This window comes from Zalophus californianus, chromosome 16, assembly GCF_009762305.2.
Source record: "Zalophus californianus isolate mZalCal1 chromosome 16, mZalCal1.pri.v2, whole genome shotgun sequence".
Taxonomy (NCBI): Eukaryota; Metazoa; Chordata; class Mammalia; order Carnivora; family Otariidae; genus Zalophus; species Zalophus californianus.
In genome coordinates this window covers 47959929-47978269 of record NC_045610.1, presented here as the reverse complement: position 1 = coordinate 47978269, position 18341 = coordinate 47959929, and the positions used below count along the sequence as shown (strand labels likewise).

General features: G+C 45.0%; 1 protein-coding gene across 8 annotated transcripts in view; it reads left to right on the top strand.

Annotated features, from left to right (window-relative positions):
* The first annotated feature begins 10372 nt into the window (after positions 1-10372).
* PECAM1 (platelet and endothelial cell adhesion molecule 1) overlaps positions 10373-18341 on the top strand; it is a 71204-nt gene continuing 63235 nt past the window's right edge. For 5 of the 8 annotated variants that reach the window (XM_027624805.2, XM_027624810.2, XM_027624807.2 and 2 more), the window contains exon 1: positions 15215-15229. Coding sequence is in view for 1 of the 8 variants with exons in the window: in XM_027624809.2 (XP_027480610.1) it covers positions 10471-10506 (36 nt within the window). In the remaining 7 variants the exon portion in view is untranslated. Of the gene's footprint in view, positions 10605-15214; positions 15230-18341 lie in introns of those variants that run through there. The other 3 variants (XM_027624811.1, XM_027624809.2, XM_027624813.2) reach the window with 3 other exon arrangements.

Sequence of the window (18341 nt, the reverse complement as noted above, 5' to 3'; positions counted from 1 at the left end):
AATGAGCCATCAGAAATGTCTGGTTGTGTTACATGCGGATTCCTAGGCCCCACTCCAGACTTCCTAGGGATAAAATTATATTTTATATAATTTTATTATATAAAATGGGACTCTGAATTATAAGAAAGGGTCCCAGCAGTCTCAGAGTCTCTACCATACAACCCAGAGGGGCTTGTGATTCACTTCTACTCGATCTAGAATCCTCCTGGCTCTGTGAACTGGATGTAGGAATAAACCCCATGTTCCAGTGTCACCAGTCTGCGGTAGGGAGTGGGATGTGTTGAGGGGCTTTCCAAGTGGAGGGAGCTGTGACCCAGCCAGGCCCCTTTGGCGCAGTGATTTCTGTTGCCATTAGCGGGCCTGCCCGATAGGTCTGGCACTTTCCTGTGGACAAGCACCCAGTTCCCTGCCCAGGTACATGTTCTTCTGGGGCATTGTCCAAACTCCTGTATTCACTCACTCCGGGTGCTCCTTGCTTGGACTCCCCAGGTCCCATCCTATGGTGGTCAGTCATTCCAAGTCCCACACGTGGCCACCACGGGGGGACTGAGCAAAACCAGAGTCTGCCGCCTGGCTACCACCATCTGGAAGCAAATCATGAGTTAATTCTCAGTGCCTGGAAGGCCTTTATTCCCTTCTGACAGTGAAAGTTAATGTTTCGGCACCCACTCTTCTAAAAAACACGACCCTCAGGGATTGACAGTGATTTTTCATTCGGGGATATTGGCGGTCATGTCTCTCACTAAAGAGAGGGAGGGGAAGAAGCTTACCAGCTTAATCTCTGGTGGGATGATCCTTCTGTCAGAATTTTTGCCAAAGGAAATTGGAAGTTTTGCAGGCATTGCTGTTTTGACACTTTTCCCCCCAACATCTCACGCATCCTTGCCTGGGCAGGGTGGGGGTTGGGCTAGTTCCTGGGAACTTTCGTGCCCAGGGGGAACTGGGAAGGGGGTGATACTTTCAGAAAAGCTGGTGTGTCTGGGGCATTTTCCCCATGTGAAACTCAGCTGGGTCAGGAAACTTGCAGGCCACAGCTTAGACACAAAGACTGTAAAGGAAACCAGAGGAAGTGCAACTTGCATCTGTTAGCAAACACTGGTTGCTAGGAGTGCTTTAGCGAGCCTCCAGAAAAGGAAAGTAATTTGTCCAGGGTTACAGGATAAATCAAGAGTGAAGTCTCAAATGGAAAAAGAAAAAGTTTATCCATGGACCTGTCACATTTACTAACAGTAAATTTAGTATATTCCTTTCTGTTGTCTAAGAGCTTCACACTGATAATCTAATTTAATCCTTATAAAATCTCTATGAGGTATGCAGAGGTATTAAAAATATTTAACAACCACAAAACAAAACAAAACCCACAGAAAAAAAGACAACAAAAAAATTAACAACCAGCAGAGTAATGTAAATACATAACTCGATGCACAGATCAAAAATTTTAAAATATATCCCATCACCACCCCTCTTTTATCTCTAAGTAAACAAGCCATGTTCTAAAGCTACTTAACCAGTGATATAAGTTTGTATGCAAATTGTTCATCAAATCATTCTCATAATTTCCAAAAATTTGTTGTTGTTTAGAAATGGTTGGTGCAGTCTTTTGATATAGGGCTCACTGTCTGGGATGATATGATATGGGGAACTACCTTGAACTTTTCCAATGAATTCCTTGAAATAGATGGCCATTGGATAACGTGTAGTCTCAAATAAATAGAGAATTTCTCTTCACATCAAGAATATTGTTCATGGTAGACATTTCTGCAAAGAAGACATACAAATGGCCAACAGACACATGAAAAAATGCTCAACATCACTTAACATCAGGGAGATACAAATCAAAACCACAATGAGATACCATCTCACATTGGTCAGAATGGCTAAAATTAATAAGTCAGGAAACAACAGATGCTGGTGAGGATGCAGAGAAAGGGGAACCATTGGTGGGGATGCAAGCTGGGACAGCCACTCTGAAAAACAGTATGGATGTTCCTCAAAAAGTTGAAAGTAGAACTACCCTACAACCCAGCAATTGCACTACTAGGGATTTACCCTACAGATACAGACATAGTGATCTGAAGGGGCACCTGCACCCCGGTGTTTATAGCAGCAATGTCCACAATAGCCAAACTGTGGAAAGAGCCCAGATGTCCATCGACAGATGAATGGATAAAGAAGGTATATATATGTATATATATGATGGAATACTACTCAACCATCTAAAATGAAATCTTGACATTTGCAATGACATGGATGGAACTAGAGGGTATTATGCCAAGCGAAGTAAGTCAATCAGAGAAAGACAATTATCATATGATCTCACTCATATGTGGAATTTAAGGAAAAAGAACAGAGGATCATAGGGGAAGAGAGGGAAAAATAAAACAAGACAAAATCAGAGAGGGAGACAAACCATAAGAGACTCCTAATCATAGGAAACAAACTGAGGGCAAACTGAGGGTTGCTGGAGGGGAGAAGGGTGGAGGGATGGGGTAACTGGGTGATGGACATTAAGGAGGGCACATGATGTAATGAGCACTGGGTATTATATAAGAATGATGAATCACTGACCTCTACCTCTGAAACTAATAATACATTATATTTTTACCAACTGAATTTATTTTTTTTTAAGATTTTATTTATTTATTTGACAGAAACATATACACACAGAGAGAGGGAACACAAGTAGGGGGAATGGGAGAGGGAGAAGCAGGCCTCCCACTGAGCAGGGAGCCCGATGCGGGGCTCAATCCCAGGACCTTGGGATCATGATCTGAGCTGAAGGCAGACGCTTAACGACTGAGCCACCCAGGCACTCCTACCAACTGAATTTAAATAAAAAAATTTTTAAAAAGAATATTGTTCATGGTGTTAAATCTTCAACCCCTGGGGAGCAATAATAATTACAAAATTTTAAAACCTTCCAGCCCTTATAATGATGTTTGTAATTTTTCTAAATCCAGTATTTCTATCATCTTATATTTCTAAATCACAAAAGTCATTTAATCTGTTGGTATAATATCTCTCCTTCCACGGAACTTTACAAATACCATTTGGTAAAGTAACAGGATTCAATAACTTGTAGAATTCACTTATTTTCACTTTTGCCCACAGAGAACAAATGCATTTTCGTATAATAATTATTTTAAAATACTGCAGTTTTCCTCTGGGAATTGATACTTTATTTTGTTTTGTTACAAGTGGTGTGCCATGTTTTCTACATTTTTCTAGTATCGTCTACTTGTCTTTCATCAAACTAATCTTATAAATCTAAAAGTAATATCTCGGTTAGACTATCACTAAGGATACAGCACCCCCACAATGTCTCCTTTTCCAAAGATTTGGCCATCTCCATCAACATGAACATGCAAGACTCCATAGTTCCCAAATCGTTTGTTCTGTAGGCACTACCAGCCTGCACAGGGCCAAGAAACTTCCAGTTTTCACGTCTTCATTCCCAAGTCTTGAGATAATTGCTTAACTGTCTCTGATGTTTATTTGATGCAAGATGGTAAAAATAAATTTCATCGGGCACACACATTAAGTCATCAACGTGATTCACATCCTTAACGACATCACCCAGAAATGACTCTGAAGAGTTAGACACCCCTCACCTGCCCCAGGACAGGCTTCTGAGCCACAGAGTCTGAGATGGGATTCATGAGTATGTGACTTATTGAGGGAGTGACAGAAGGAGAAGGGAAGGGGACGGGGAAGTAGGGCAGAACAAGGGAAGAAATGAAGGAGAGGGGTTCAGCTGAAGTTGACCCCACTGCCTGCTCCCACAGGGAGAGACAGGGTATGAGTTGTATCACTGGGTTTGATCCTTCTCATGACAAGGGAGCTGGGTTTTTACACCCCCTGCTGATCATTCAGTCCTTGGTCAAGGGCCTGGAGGGAGGTAGGAGGTTGTGCACCTGGGTAGAACTACCCAGGTGTCTCCAGATGTGCTGTCCTCCAGAGAGGATGAACCGTTCTACTCAGTCTGGAGGAGGGGAGCTGGGCTTGCCCAACAGCCCATACCCACCACCAAACTAAAGGGTCTAGAAACAGCTTCTAAAATCTTGGCTAGATTTGCCAGGTTTCCTCTCTATCCTGCTCCGGTACTCCAACACTGCACAAAATCCAGTAAGGTTTTCATGAAGCATCCCTGAAACCATATTTCTCAAGTACAGACAATAATATTTGGGTATAGTATTGCAGTTCCTTCGCCTCTAAGAGGTGAACAAAACCAACAGACTATTTTCAGAGTCTTGAATTTTACATTTTAAGTAATCTAAAAATACATATTATGGAAATAGTTGGAGCTTTGGGGAAAATGATGGAAATTTTATTGTCTTAATTTATAAATTTTCCAAAATTAGTTTTCTTATTTAGATAGTTATATTTTACAAGCAGGGCCATTGATATGGGTCACAATGATACACCCTGTTTTTTATTCTTTTTGAGATGCTATTAATTTTATGCCTAAAAATAATTATTTAAAACTACACATTAAATTGTTTTAAAAATTCTGATAGCGTTTTGTGAATATCCTCACTTGCTTTATAGGTACAATTTTGATTTGAAAATTTCCAGAATTGTATTATTTCAGATATATGTGTGAAACAGATTTAAGGTAATCTTTTCATTATTTTGCTAAGATTGTAGGATTTATTAGAGCAATGAACTTTGTCTGCATATGATTACCATTCTGAGTAAATATATTTAGCATTTTCAGCTTTTCATAATATAACTTCTGAGCCCCATTTATTCACAACCTCTGAGCGCTATTCATGTTTTTTGTTATGATAATCAAATTGTTTTTCATTACAGAGATAGAAATCACTTACTTTATTTTGTACTTCTCTTGTACAGTGTAATAAAACATTCTGGGCTGTTCAGATTTGGGCCCTCTAGCAGATGATCTGGGCTGCAATTCAGGATTCGTTTCATCTCTTATTTGTTCCCATGGATTATATTTGATTGAATAGTGCTCCCCAGACTTCATGTCCATCCAGAACCTTAGAAAATGGGCTTATTTGGAAGTGAGGTCTTTGCAGATGTAATAAGTTAAGATTCAGTCAGACTGGTGTCCTTACAAGAAGGAGGCCTTGTGATTCCTCACAGAGGCAGGGTCTGGCAGGGGTTCCGGGCATTTTGCCTGTTCTCCAGTTCTCTCTCCCTCTCTGGGCCCTGGAGTGATGTCAACTGACCCCCTAGCCCCTTTCAGGGAAGAGTCCCTTGAGGATTCTGGGGGGATAGGGTCAGTTCACAAGGTCAGCTTTTGGCCTTGCCTTCCTTCTCCTGATTCTTCTTGGGCCTTGCTCCATCCGTCCACAGCTGGGAATAAGTGAGCTTTGGCATCCATGCCTGGATGGGCTGGTGACCTCCCACTTGTGGGGTTCACCGCTCAGGAACTGCATCGTGTGACTGAATACACCAGGGTCTGTCCTGCCTCTCAGAGTTTGCTGCACATCTAGAGTCTCGTGAGAACCAACGGGAAGGATCTAGCATGCCCACGGTCAGTGCATGAGATGGGCCAGCTCCCTGCATCTGCGTGATAATCCTGTGAGCTGTTCTGTTTCAGAGAGGGAAAAACCGCTCAGGAACAGACAGAGCAGGATGCCTGGGTGGCTCAGTCGGTTAAGCATCTGCCTTTGGCTCAGGTCATGATCCTAGGGTCCTAGGATTGAGTCCTGCGACCGGCTCCTTGCTCAGCGGGGAGCCTGCTTCTCCCTCTGCCTGCCACTCCCCCTGCTTGTGTTTACTCTCTCTCTCACTGACAAATAAATAAATAAAATCTAAAAAAAAAAAAAAGGAAAAAAAGGAACACACAGAGCTAAATCTCCAGCAGGTAGAGGCAGATCTGGGATACTAACCAGGATGCCTGGCCCTACCTAGCTATGGGAGATTGTCATGAGAAGACAAAACCACATCTCCCGCCTCCTCTACCTACAATCACTGGGGAACACAGGCCCACCCTCAACAGAAAACTTACTTTAGCACGTGTTAAAAGCTTTATAATTCTTGGAAGAAATTTGAAGTGGCTTTTACCACACCAGCTAACATCAGAATCCCTGCATCCAGAGCTGTGTCCTGTAGACCTAGCATTTTCCCTCTAGATCTACAAGTGTGCAAAGAGAGGCACAGAGCATCCCTGTGGTTTTGCTGGTCATCATGAAAAACTGCAAATACTTACATGCTCATCAACTGGAAACAAGTTATTTAAATTTCAGGTGTTTCTTATAATGGTATTTTTTTGACATCTTGTTCTTTTATTAAACAGTTTTATTGAGATATACATACCATAAAATTAAAGGTGTGCAGTTAGCTGGTTTTCAGTATAATCACAAAGCTCTGCAACTGTTACCACAATCTAACTTTAGAATCTTTTTATTACCCCGAAAAGAATTCCTATACACAATGAGATTTTTTGGAGACATTTTTTAAAAATGAGGTAGTTCTAGGGGCACCTGGGTGGCTCAGTTGGTTGAGTGTCCAACTCTTGATTTCAGCTCAGGTCATGATCTTGGGGTCAAGAGATTGAGCCCTGTGTTGGGCTCCATGCTCTGCACGGAGTCTGCTGGAGATTCTCTCTCCCTCTGCCCCCCCCACCTGCGCTCTCTAAATAAATAAATAAAATCTTAAAAAATGTTTTTAAATGAGGTAGTTATTTTTTTAAAATATTTTATTAATTTGACAGCGAGAGAGGGAACACAAGCAGGGGGAGTGGGAGAGGGAGAAGCAGACTCCCTGCCGAGCAGGGAGCCAGATACAGGGCTCGATCCCAGGACCCTGGGACCATGACCCGAGCCGAAGGCAGCCGCTTAACGACTGAGCCACCCAGGCGCCCAAATGATGTAGTTCTATATAAACTGAAATATATTCATGATGGGCAAAAGGTGCAAAAAAGCATGTTAAAGAAATATATAACAAATTACCCTATTTATAGTAGTATATATGCACATACATATCTATATATATTTGTGTTTATTCAATTTATTTGTATATGCATAGAGTACTATGTCTGGGAGTTTTATTTTATTCTATTTTTTTAAGATTTTATTTATTTATTTGACAGAGAGAGGCACACGAGAGAGGGAACACAAGCTGGGGGAGCGGGAGGGGGGGCGGAGAAGCAGGCTTCCCGCTGAGCAAAGAGCCCAATGTGGGGCTGGATCACAGGACCCTGGGATCATGACTGGAGCCAAAGGCAGACACTTAATCAACTGAGCCACCAGGCTTACCTGGGAGTTTTATTTTAAGTACGTTTTATAGATTATTTAAACATTTTTTTATTTAAGTAATCTCTGTACCCCACGGCGGGGGATGGGGCGTGGGGGGGTGGGGAGGCTCAAATCACCACCCAGAGATCAAGAGCCTCATGCTCCTCCAGCTGAGCCAGCCAGGCGCCTCTATATACTATTTTTGTGCTACGTATTTTATAAAATTTTTACATCAATGACATATTGTTACTAGAAATAACAACCAAAAGTGCAGTAAACAACGGGGGTGTCCAAAGCTGATACACAGGTGCTTAGGAGTAGCTGCAGCTGATAAATTTGAAAGTAAAAGAAACGATTTTTGTATCTAACCTAATCTTTCATTAGATGGCGCCATTGTCAAATTTTTGTAGTTTCAAATGGGCGGGGATGGACACGTGGACCGCACTGTTTCTGCCTGCAACGACTAATTTTTATTATTGTTTGCCTTTCTTTAAGTCATGGGGGGCGGGGGGACAAGTTAAATCGCCCTTCAGAAATACCCTATTATTTCAAGCCACCGGGGTAAATGCTTAGTAAAGGAATTTAGTCATTAGAAGAAAAACACAGCCAAAGGCGTGTAAAGATGTACAATAGGGAACTAGTTACTCTCCCCAAGTCCTGTAAAAATTCACCACTGATATCCTGATTATCAGAAGTGCAAAATGCTGTTTGCTACTTTGGAATTTTCCTTAATTCTGAGCAGGCTGGGATTCCTACCTTTTCACCATCAACAACCCCTCCAATTATTTTTATTTCTCAAACCTCATTATTGGGATAATTTTACCCAAAATGGCATTAACTAAGTAGTTAGCGATTTTTCTATTTTGTATGGATTTGACTGATTAAAGTTCCTAATGGACAAGGGACAGCCTTGCTAAGTTGATGTAACTCCAGCTAAAAGCAGAAGGAACTTGAACTGGGTGGTAAGAACAAAGGTCCTGGGGTCGGCCCCTGACCAGCCATGGCACCATGGGCAAGTTACTGTCGCTGCACTGACATAGGACTGAGACACAGTGCATAAAAAACCACTTAGCCCACTACCGTAAAGGCCAGTTACTATTACTGGTTTCTTCGTTGGTGTGTGCTGCTTCATCCACAGGCAGCCACTTGGAATCCCGTCCCCTGACCCACTAGCCACTCACCCTGAGAACTCCCAAGCTGGGAACCCTTAGTCTAGATTGACCTTTGGGCTAACAATGAGAATGCCCACAAGAGCTTCCATCCCCTACTCAAAATGCCTATCACCCTGTTTATATAGTTGGTGAGCTAAGGAACGGGATTCTTAGATTTATAGGTGTACAAACGGCCACTGCCCCACTGTTTGGGGGCAGTTTTTGTGAAATCCTCTGGGACTGAAACAATACCATGAAAGTAAAGAGTACGGAGTGGAATGTTGAGAAGTCCTTTTCATTCAAGAAAAGGGTCAGTTCGTAGATCTCAGATGGGGCGCATTTAAAGAACAGATTATCATTTTGACAGTGGGTCAGAATTTGGTACTTGGATGGCTTGAAGCCAGACCTCCCAGCAGGTGGTTCTGTGTTTACCATGAGGAGTGCCACTCTCCTAATTCTAAAAAGATAATACTCTATCATTGGTGAGAAAATGCAATTCTATCAGCAAACTCCACAGATACAGGAAAGCTCATTTTATTGGAGGAAGTGAAAAAGTTTCTCTCCCACAGAAGGGAGAGAGGAGGAATTTTTCTTTTTGGTTTTGATGCCGATGCTGATGATGTGTGTGTGTGTGTGTGTGTGTGTGTGTGTGTGTGTGTGTGTGTGCAGACTGCTGGTTGCCTGGGAATTGGGGAGGAATCGGGGACTGACTGAAAATGGGCAAGAGGAAGCTTTGGGGATTATGGAAATGTCCTAAGACAAGATTGTGATGGCAGTTGCATAACTTTACGTATTTACAAAATATAGCAAATATTTACATACGTATAAATATAAACATAGTTGAAATTCCGCAAAAAAACAAAAACAGGACATTCAGTGAAGTTGGAATTACAGCCGGTATTTTAACTGGATGAGTTGTCTCTGGCCCATTTTTCTCCCTCCCCAGGCCTGTGCTTCTGTTGTAAAAAGGCTGATAGTAACTGTGCTGTGGGGCTCACATCATAGAGCATGATCCCACGCGGGGCATACTGTGAGGTAATGAAACAGAATGATGGATGGGGCATCCATATTAAAGAGCTTTAAAGATGGCGAATGGCCACCCAGGTGTGATGCAGTGTGGGGCCTGCTGGGTGGTCCACACACCTGTGCCCCGTGTATGCCTTTAAGAAGAGCCCAAGCCCCTTCTCCGGTGCTCTCGGGAGCAGAGGATTTTCGGTGTGGATTTCCATTTGGCAGAGACCTCCTCTTTCTTCCTCTACCTGTGTGGTTCTGGAGGCTCAGCTTGGCGAGGCGCCAGGCATCTAACCAACTCTGGAGTTGGGAACGTGTTTGCAGGGAACCAGAGGAAGGGAAAAATCGTCCTGCCGACTATCCCTCACTGGCTTCCTCATGATTTATCGCTATGGAAACTGAGCTCTTTTCCTCTTTGCTGGCGGCTGGTTGGGGGCGCACATTGTTGATGCCATGGCTCACAGTTCACAAGTTCCTTCCTCTTTCCTGTTGCAGAAATGCCACAGTAACTGTTGTCCAAGAACTGCAGCTCACACCTGAAGAGCTGGATCTTGGGAAAAACAATCTCATTTGATTCCCCAGGGGTTGGGGGGGCCTTCTGGGTAAGCAGCGGCCAAAGAACAATGCAGCCTCCAGGGCTGAACTGGGGCCCTGCTTTTCCCCTTCCTTCAGCTTTCCTAGCTAGGAAAGTTTTAAAAATGGATTTGTAGGCAGTCTCAGGTAGCATTGTGTTAGGGGGCCCAAAAACTTCAACTCAACATCCCTCTGTGTGGGCAAAGCCAAGGGCAGGGCAGAGGTGATTATGGGCAGGGCACAGCCCACCCACTTATGGAGACCCCCAAGAGAAATCTGTCGCTCAGAGGGTAGGGCTTGCCAATGGAGGGCAGATGAGGATAGCGAGAGGGGAGATGCAAATGCCCTGGGATTAGCATTCAGGGCACAGGCCCACTGTGTCATCATCAGTCACTTCCACATTCATGTGAGTTTCAGAGGATGTCAGCTGGGGCCTGGTGAGAGCTGTCTCTGCTGGGGTTGGCCCAGCCCTCGGGTCACTCTTGAGAAGCCAGTGCCTGGGTCAGAGCACCCTGGGCCTGCCATCACACATGCCATGCCAGGTCCTGGATGTGAGGACACAGGAGGCACGTAAGTGGGGATCCCAGAGACAGTGAAGGAAGCTCGCTGGCCAGGAAGTCTTGAGACACTGCCAGGCTCAGCAGACCCCATTCTGGCTGCTCGAGTAAGTCACAGCCAACCTCAGGGACTGTCTCTATAAGCCAGCCTAAGGGGTGGCTCTTTGGTCTCATCCTATGGGGGAAGAAGGGACTAAGGACACCTCACATTTTTCCATTTTCCTGTCCCAGAGGTCCACATGAGGTTAATTTTCTGATGCAACTGATCATGAAATTATCTGGGAGGGAAATATTCCACTGAGGAGCTGGGGCATTTCAATGCATCTCTAGAATAATGTTCAAAAAATCCTCCTTTACCTCCTTGAACATCCAAGATTTTCCTAGGTCTCAAAATGTTTCTGTTCACTTTCCACCAGGAATGTCCCTTTATTTGGAGCATGTTTGCTCCTTGTCACCCCGGGGGAGTATTTCCAAGTTGTTTTCAGGTTCTAAGTAGCAGTGTGAAGATTCATGTTTTCTGTCAGTGGAGTGGCCTGAAGCCCTAGATCCCAGGGGAGCCCCAGCGTTAGGGAGAAGCAGATGGTGACAGACATGGTCTTGCCAAATGCAGCTCAGATCCCCTCTTCCTCTTGGAACAAGAATAAGCCTCTTTGAGGAGGGCATTCTGGTCCTCCCTGATTCACTCTGTGCCTGTGGGACCAGCAGAAAGAGAGGGCTTTCGCATAAAGGACTCCCCCCTCAACCACCTTGAAGGGTGTCACTCCCCATAAGACATCAGGAAAATTGGAGGGCTGGAGGCCAGAGGGGCCACCGAATGCAGTCATCCCCCAACAACTGTGTCAGAACAGACGACCAGAGCTTCAGCAGCAAGGACCTGGTCCATTTTTTAAAAAATATTTTATTTATTTGACAGAGAGAGAGAGAGAGAGGGAGGGAGGGAGCACAAGCAGGAGGTGCAGCAAAGGGAGAGGGAGAAGCAGGCTCTCTGCTGTGCAGGGAGCCCGATGCAGGACTCGATCCCAGAACCCTGGGATCACGACCTGAGCCAAAAGCAGACACTTAACCGACTGAGCCACCCAGATGCCTCTGGTCCATTTTTTAAAAACAGAAATTTTGATTGATGTAACAGTAGATTCACATGCATTTGTAACAAATAATTCAGAGAGATCCCTGCACACTTTGCCTGGTTTCCCCCAGTGGTAACATTTTGCAAAACTGTAGTATAATAGCACAACCAGGACACTGGCATTGATACAACCCATGATCTTATTTAATCTTATTTCATTTCCCCATTTTCACGTATACTTTGTGTTGGTGTGTGCGCAGCCAGCACCTCTGTGGGTTTATGTATCTGCCGCCACAGTCCAGATGCACGTCTGGCACAACAGGGGCCCACCCTCTCATAGCTGTACCCACTTCCTTCCCGGCCCCCATCTGCAGTCTCTGGAAGCCGCTAATCTGTCCTCCGTTTATAAAATGTTGTTACTTTAAAAATGTTAGCGAAGTAGAATCATATTTGGGGGAATTGGCTTTTTTCGCTCAGCATATTTTCCTGGAGATTCATTCAATTTGTTGCAAACAGTTTGTTTCTTTTTTAAAAAAGATTTATTTGTTTGTTTTAGGGAGAGCGAACGAGTGCATGGGGGTGGGGCAGAGGGAGAGAGAGAACCCTCAAGTAGACTCCCCACCAAGAGCAGAGTTGGACACAAGGCTTGATCCCAGGACCCCGGGATCATGACCTGAGCCGAAATCCGGAGTTGGCCGCTTAACCAACTGAGCCACTCAGGTGCCTCCATTTTGTGCCTTTTTATTGCTGAGAAATATCCCATAGTATGAATGTACCACCATTTACCTAACCCTTCGTCCACTGAAGGACATCTGGACTGATTCCAGCTTTTTTGGGGAAAGCTGGAGTTACAAATAAAGCTGCTGCAAACATCAATGTGCAGGGTTTTGTGTGAACCCATGCTTTTTATTTCTCTGGGCAACTGGTGATGTTTTAAACAGCTCTAATTAAAGCAGATCCTTGAGGTTTGTGAGGGATCCATTTGGAAAGCCACATGCATCCTCACAGTCTCAATATTTGAAAATTTATACAGGCTCCCAGCTTGGTTCTAAATCACATGGATCTCATGTCTATCTAGAAGCACTGTTTCCTATGCATGTTCTCATACCCCAACTTGGCTGCCTTTTTTTATTTGTATGTATCTGTCCAGGTAATGAAGCTATAAAGAAACAGGAAGCGTTCAGACAGTTGTATAGAACAAATTGAAGGATTACATCCTAGAATAACCTTGGTGAATAAATATTTCATACTCTGTGTTTTTCACCTTTTTCAGACTTTGACCCCATTGGTCTTTGTTCAAAGCCAAAGATTTTCCTATTTGAGGGGGGGCATTTCAAGAAACCCTGAAATGTTTTTCCTCTAGAGGTGTTTGCTCAAGGAGTTCAGGCCTTGGGAGTCAGGCATCTGAGATTCCAACAGGCTTTACCACTTAAACTGGCTGTGGGAGCTTGGGCAAGTGTACTAAGCTCTCTGAGAGTCTCGTTTTTCTCCTGTAACATGAGATTACTAGTAGCCTCTGATTCACAGGATTCAACGAGACGGTCAATGAGACATGCTAAATGCTCCATACATTTTAGCAGAAACCTCTCTCCAAATCGATTTAAAATAATGCAGGGCTTGGGGCCCCTGGGTGGCTCAGTCAGTTAAGCATCTGCCTTCGGCACAGATCATGATCCCAGGGTCCTGGGATCGAGCCCCGCATCGGGCTCCCTGCTCCAGGGGAAGCCTGCTTCTCCCTCTCTCACTCCCCCTGCTTGTGTTCCCTCTCTCGCTGTGTCTATGTCAAATAAATAAATAAAATCTTTTAAAAAATAAAAAATAAAAAAATAAAATGATGCAGGGCTTCACTGAAGGTTGTTTCAAGGAGACTCTGAGGGGAGAATTATATCTCATTTTGCAGAGAAAATCCCAGTATGGAGGCTTCGCCCTCAAAATCAAGTTCGGGCCAGCCCTCCCAACGTTAGCCAGTCTTGCTCACTCCCAGATGGGCCCCTTTCTTCCTCAATCGGGGGGGTGGGGGCTTTGTCATTCTGCCACCGCCACCCTCCGCCCCGCACCCCACCTCCAGGGAATGAAGACTGGGAGCTCCTAGGCTATGTTTTGTTTTCCTTTTTGTTTTAGTTCCTGTCGTGCTTGCTGTTTGAGTGGTCAGACTGATCTGCTCAAGTTTCCACGACATTTTCTTGCTGCTGGCTGGTCATCCATGAGCTCCTCGAACAACATCATGGTCCTTCTAGCATCGAGCCAGAACTGTGATCCCAGCCCATGAGTAACAGAGGCCCCTTACCCACCTTTGGGATGACAACTTTCTTCTTTCCTTTTCCTTTGTCTTTAGCCCTGGTAATCAGCAGGAACACTGCTCTGACCCATGGCGTTGGTTTTGACCAGTATTTGCCATCTTAGTAGTATATTTATGAGTAAGATGAAGAGATGTTCAGGGGGCACAATTTCCCCCTAGAGAGAGGAGGTGTGGCCTACATGGCTGCCGGAGTCCTCAGGAATGAGCATGCACACTTGCCCTTGCTGGGGGCTGTATTTGCCCAACATCGGCCCAGGGGAGTCTCTGAAGCCATCTAGAAACACCTCCTTCTCTCTCTCTCAGCTGTCTTTAAAAACCCTCCTAAAACTTGTCCTCACTGGCTGGTTGCACAGTTCTAACTGGAATATACCTCCCTGTAATTTCTACCCGGAGGCAGAAAAAAAGTCCAATTTCTCTTTCACATAAAAACAATGCAATTATTTAAAGATAATTATCAGATGCTCCCCAGATCTTCTTTCTTAATCTTAACATTCCCATTTCCTTCAAATGCTCCTCTCAGGATGTGGTGTGAAGCTCCTACCTTAGCATTTTTGTCACGTGTCTACATGTGTCTGGGTGTCACCCATGTAACCGAGCTTGCGTGACAACTTGCAGTGGGGCTGTCTCCTTCCCTCTTCTGAACTCCTTACCTCTGTTCATGTGGCCTGCAATGTTGACGGCCAGGCTCCTTCCAACTCATCAGTCTTTCCCATGCACTGTTCTGTTAATTGACATTTCCCTCATCCTGTGTTTGTAAAAGTTCCACTTTTTTTTTTTCACATAAAAATTCATTTTTTTACATAAAAATTCATTTTTTAAATTTTAGTTGTTCAGCATGAAACAAAAAATTGTAATTCAGAAAGAAAGTAAAATTCAGTTAACTTAGTCACATCCTTCAGGCAGCAAAACAGAATATTCATGTGAAGTGGTCTCTGGGAACTAAGATCAGGAGCTTAACTTTCTATGATGGACCATAGCCTGGCCCATCGCTCCCTCCTAGTGACACTCTTTTGACCACTGAGTCTGTCGGTTGGCCCCTTAGCTATCCCTCCCAGTGCTGTGTCATCCAAGCAGCATGCTCTCGAGAGTCAGGTGTGAGCCAGCCATAAAGTTGACCAGCAGTGGGAGGAAGACACCTGTCTTTTCAGATGTCTGAAAGTGGCATCTTCAGTCCATTAGAGATGCCCTTTGAATTGCCCTTGGTCAAAGCTCTTTTGATTTAATTGTCCCATACGTTGCAGATACCAACACTTCTCCACGAGGACCCCAGGACATACCTGGTCAGATGTCTTGCTGAAATTCAGACCTGTACCTGCAGTATATTACTGTTGCAACAATCTCGTAACCCTGACAACAAAAGAAACCAGGTTCGCTTTGTCCTGACTTATTTTTAGAAGATCCTGCTGGTTTCTGGTCATTTCCACCTCATGCCTGGAAGCTGCAAGTGCCCTCTGCCAGCACCTGGGAGAGTTCTGCTCTGATCTGCACCTGCCTGTTGGGTGCCAGGCGCCCCCTCTCAGTCCCTGCACTGAGCACTCCTCCTCTACTCCCGACCCAGGCCGTGTCTTGTCCTTAATACCTGGCCTGACCTTTCCTGGGCGTGACCCTCACAGGCAGCTCTGTCAGGCCTGGCCCCGACTCCCCGTTCTCCACCCTTCTCTAACTCCCAACAGCAGAGGTCTGGGTCCCTTTCATAATTTTGTTTGTTTGTTTCAACAGCCTTTATTGAGGTTCTGCACACTGTGTGAGCCAACATCACTCGCTAGGAAAAGATTTTAGAGGATGCTTAGACATATCATGAAGTTTTCACATACCTATTAAATAATCTGCTGGAGTTTTGTAGAGGGTAGATATCAAGGCCCCTGGGATCTGTGGCTTTGGAATTCCCTATCTCCCCCACCTTCTTTTTTTTTTTTTTTTAAGATTTTATTTATTTATTTGACAGAGTGAGAGAGAACACAAGTAGCCCGAGTGGCAGGCAAAGGGAGAGGGAGAAGCAGGCTCCCCACGGAGCCGGGAGCCCGATGCAGGGCTCGATCCCAGGACCCTGGGATCATGACCTGAGCCATAGGCAGATGCTTAACCGACTGAGCCACCCAGGCGCCCCTCTCCCCCACCTTCTAAAGTCAGAACATTTTGGGGGCTTAAGAAAACAGGTGAGAGAAATGGCCGCCACCTTTTCCCAGGCCAGGTGAGGCTCTGGAACTCTATAGGTGGGAGTCTACAGCCGCGGATGGGGTGATGTGAGGGATGGGGACACTGTTCCTGCTGGGAAGTCCCCCAAACGAAGGGATTATGCCCGATTAACAATGTCTTTAAGTTATAGACTGTGGATTTAAAAGTAATCCCTGCATGCAGGCAGCTCCCTCGTGGGTCCCACCTGCAGGGAAGGGAAACAACCAGATCTTCCCCTGGAATTAAGAGGGGCTCAAGCCTGGGAGCTTGAAGAGACCTGAGGCCCAGTTATGATTTCAGCCTCATTGTGGATAAATGGCTTGTGGGTGCCGAGCAGAGAACCTAATCAGTGTTTGTCAGACTGTTTTCTGACTACAGTTAGCATTTGCTCAACAGCCAACATAAAAACAAACTCCTGGATCAAAACCATCTGATGATAAGCTGGAAACTGCTTGTACTTTAAACCAGTCACTTTTTGTATCTAAAATTCATTTTGCTGATTTCTAGATAAACCATGACCGTTTCCCACCCCTCCCCTGCAAGAGTTGTTCCTGGCAGGGTAATTCCTCCTTGAACTTATGATAAACCAATTAAGGTTTCCTCTCATTTTAGCCAAGTTTACTTCATCTTGGATAGAAAGGACAGAAAAAGGAGAGTGGAGACAAAAAAACCATTATTTATTATTGTTATCTGCTGCCACTGCTGCTAGGATAGTATCGAGAGTGGCCGCCATCTAATGGATGTATAGTTCGCTAGTACCTCTGGATTTGATCAAGCACCTAGGACATCCTCACAAAGAAGCCTCACATCCGGGGTGCCCGGGTGGCTCAGTCGTTAAGCGTCTGCCTTCGGCTCAGGTCATGATCCCAGGGTCCTGGGATCAAGCCCCACATCGGGCTCCCTGCTCGGCAGGAAGCCTGCTTCTCCCTCTCCCGCTCCCCCTGCTTGTGCTCTCTTTCTCGCTGTGTCTCTCTCTGTCAAATAAATAAATAAAATCTTAAAAAAAAAAAAAAGAAGCCTCACATCCTCATGGAGATGTGTGGGATACATGATAGCAGAGGAAGGGAATTTGTAGCTTGTTAAACATTTATATCAAAAGGATTTTTTTAAAGATTTTATTTATTTATTTGACAGAGAGAGACACAGCGAGCGAAGGAACACAAAGCAGGGGGAGTGGGAGAGGGAGAAGCAGGTTCTCCGCTGAGCAGGGAGCCCAATGCGAGACTCGATCCCAGGACCCTGGGATCATGACCTGAGCCGAAGACAGACGCTTAACGACTGAGCCACCCAGGGGCCCCAACAAAAGGATTTTGATTAAGATCAGCCCAGGGCGGGGGTGCCTGGGTGGCTCAGTCGGTTAAGTGTCTGACTCTTGATTTCGGCTCGGGTCATGATCTCAGGGTCCTGAGATCGAGCCTGGTGTTGGGCTCCACACTCAGCGGGGAGTCCACTTGAGATTGAGGCAAATTTCTGGTAGAGTGCCATAGGGCTCTATCTTAATCTACCGAATATTTTTATTAATGACTTGGATGAGGACCCTGGTGACCATCTGATAAAATCTGTGGATGATTCAAAACTGGGAAGAAGAAGTCAGAGGATAAAATCAATTGTCAAGAAGACGGATAAAGGCACTGGTCATGGAGGTAGATCTGGTTTTCCACCTTAGACTGATGAGGGAAACGAGAGAGGAACATCCAGGGGAGGCCACCTCTCATCTTCTCTCTTCTAGGGGGAGCTTCTCTCAGCATGTCTGACTCTTTGCTAAATAATCTGTTGATAAATCAGCCTCCAGACCCCTTGAGGGCAGGGCCAGGCCTTTGTCTTTCCTGGTGTTTAGTGGGGTGCCTGCTAGGGAAGAGAGAGGCCATCCCTCTGCAGCGAGGCGTCTTTGCTGACCTCCTGGTCCTGGGCCGGACCTATGTTTCTGACACTCCCTCCCATCTGCAGCCCCATTTAGTGCCCATTTTCCATTGTGTCCCCTCAAATCACCTGAAAAATTTAAAAAATGGGGAAATCCACTGCTAACGCCCCAAACGTTCTGGTCTTTCTACACATGACTCCAGTTTAGCAGAAGCATTCCTGAAACAGAGGGGTCCTGAAGTGACAGCTATCAGATAAACTACAGGATGCCCACTTACATCTGAATTTCAGGGAGACCAAATCCTGTTCTGGTATGTCCCGTGCAATACTTGGGACCTACATCTACGACAAAATGACTTGTTGCTTATGTGAAATTCAAATGTAACCGGCTGTCAGGTATTTCTATTTACTAACAAGGCAGGCAGAGGTGATTGCCAGGGGCCT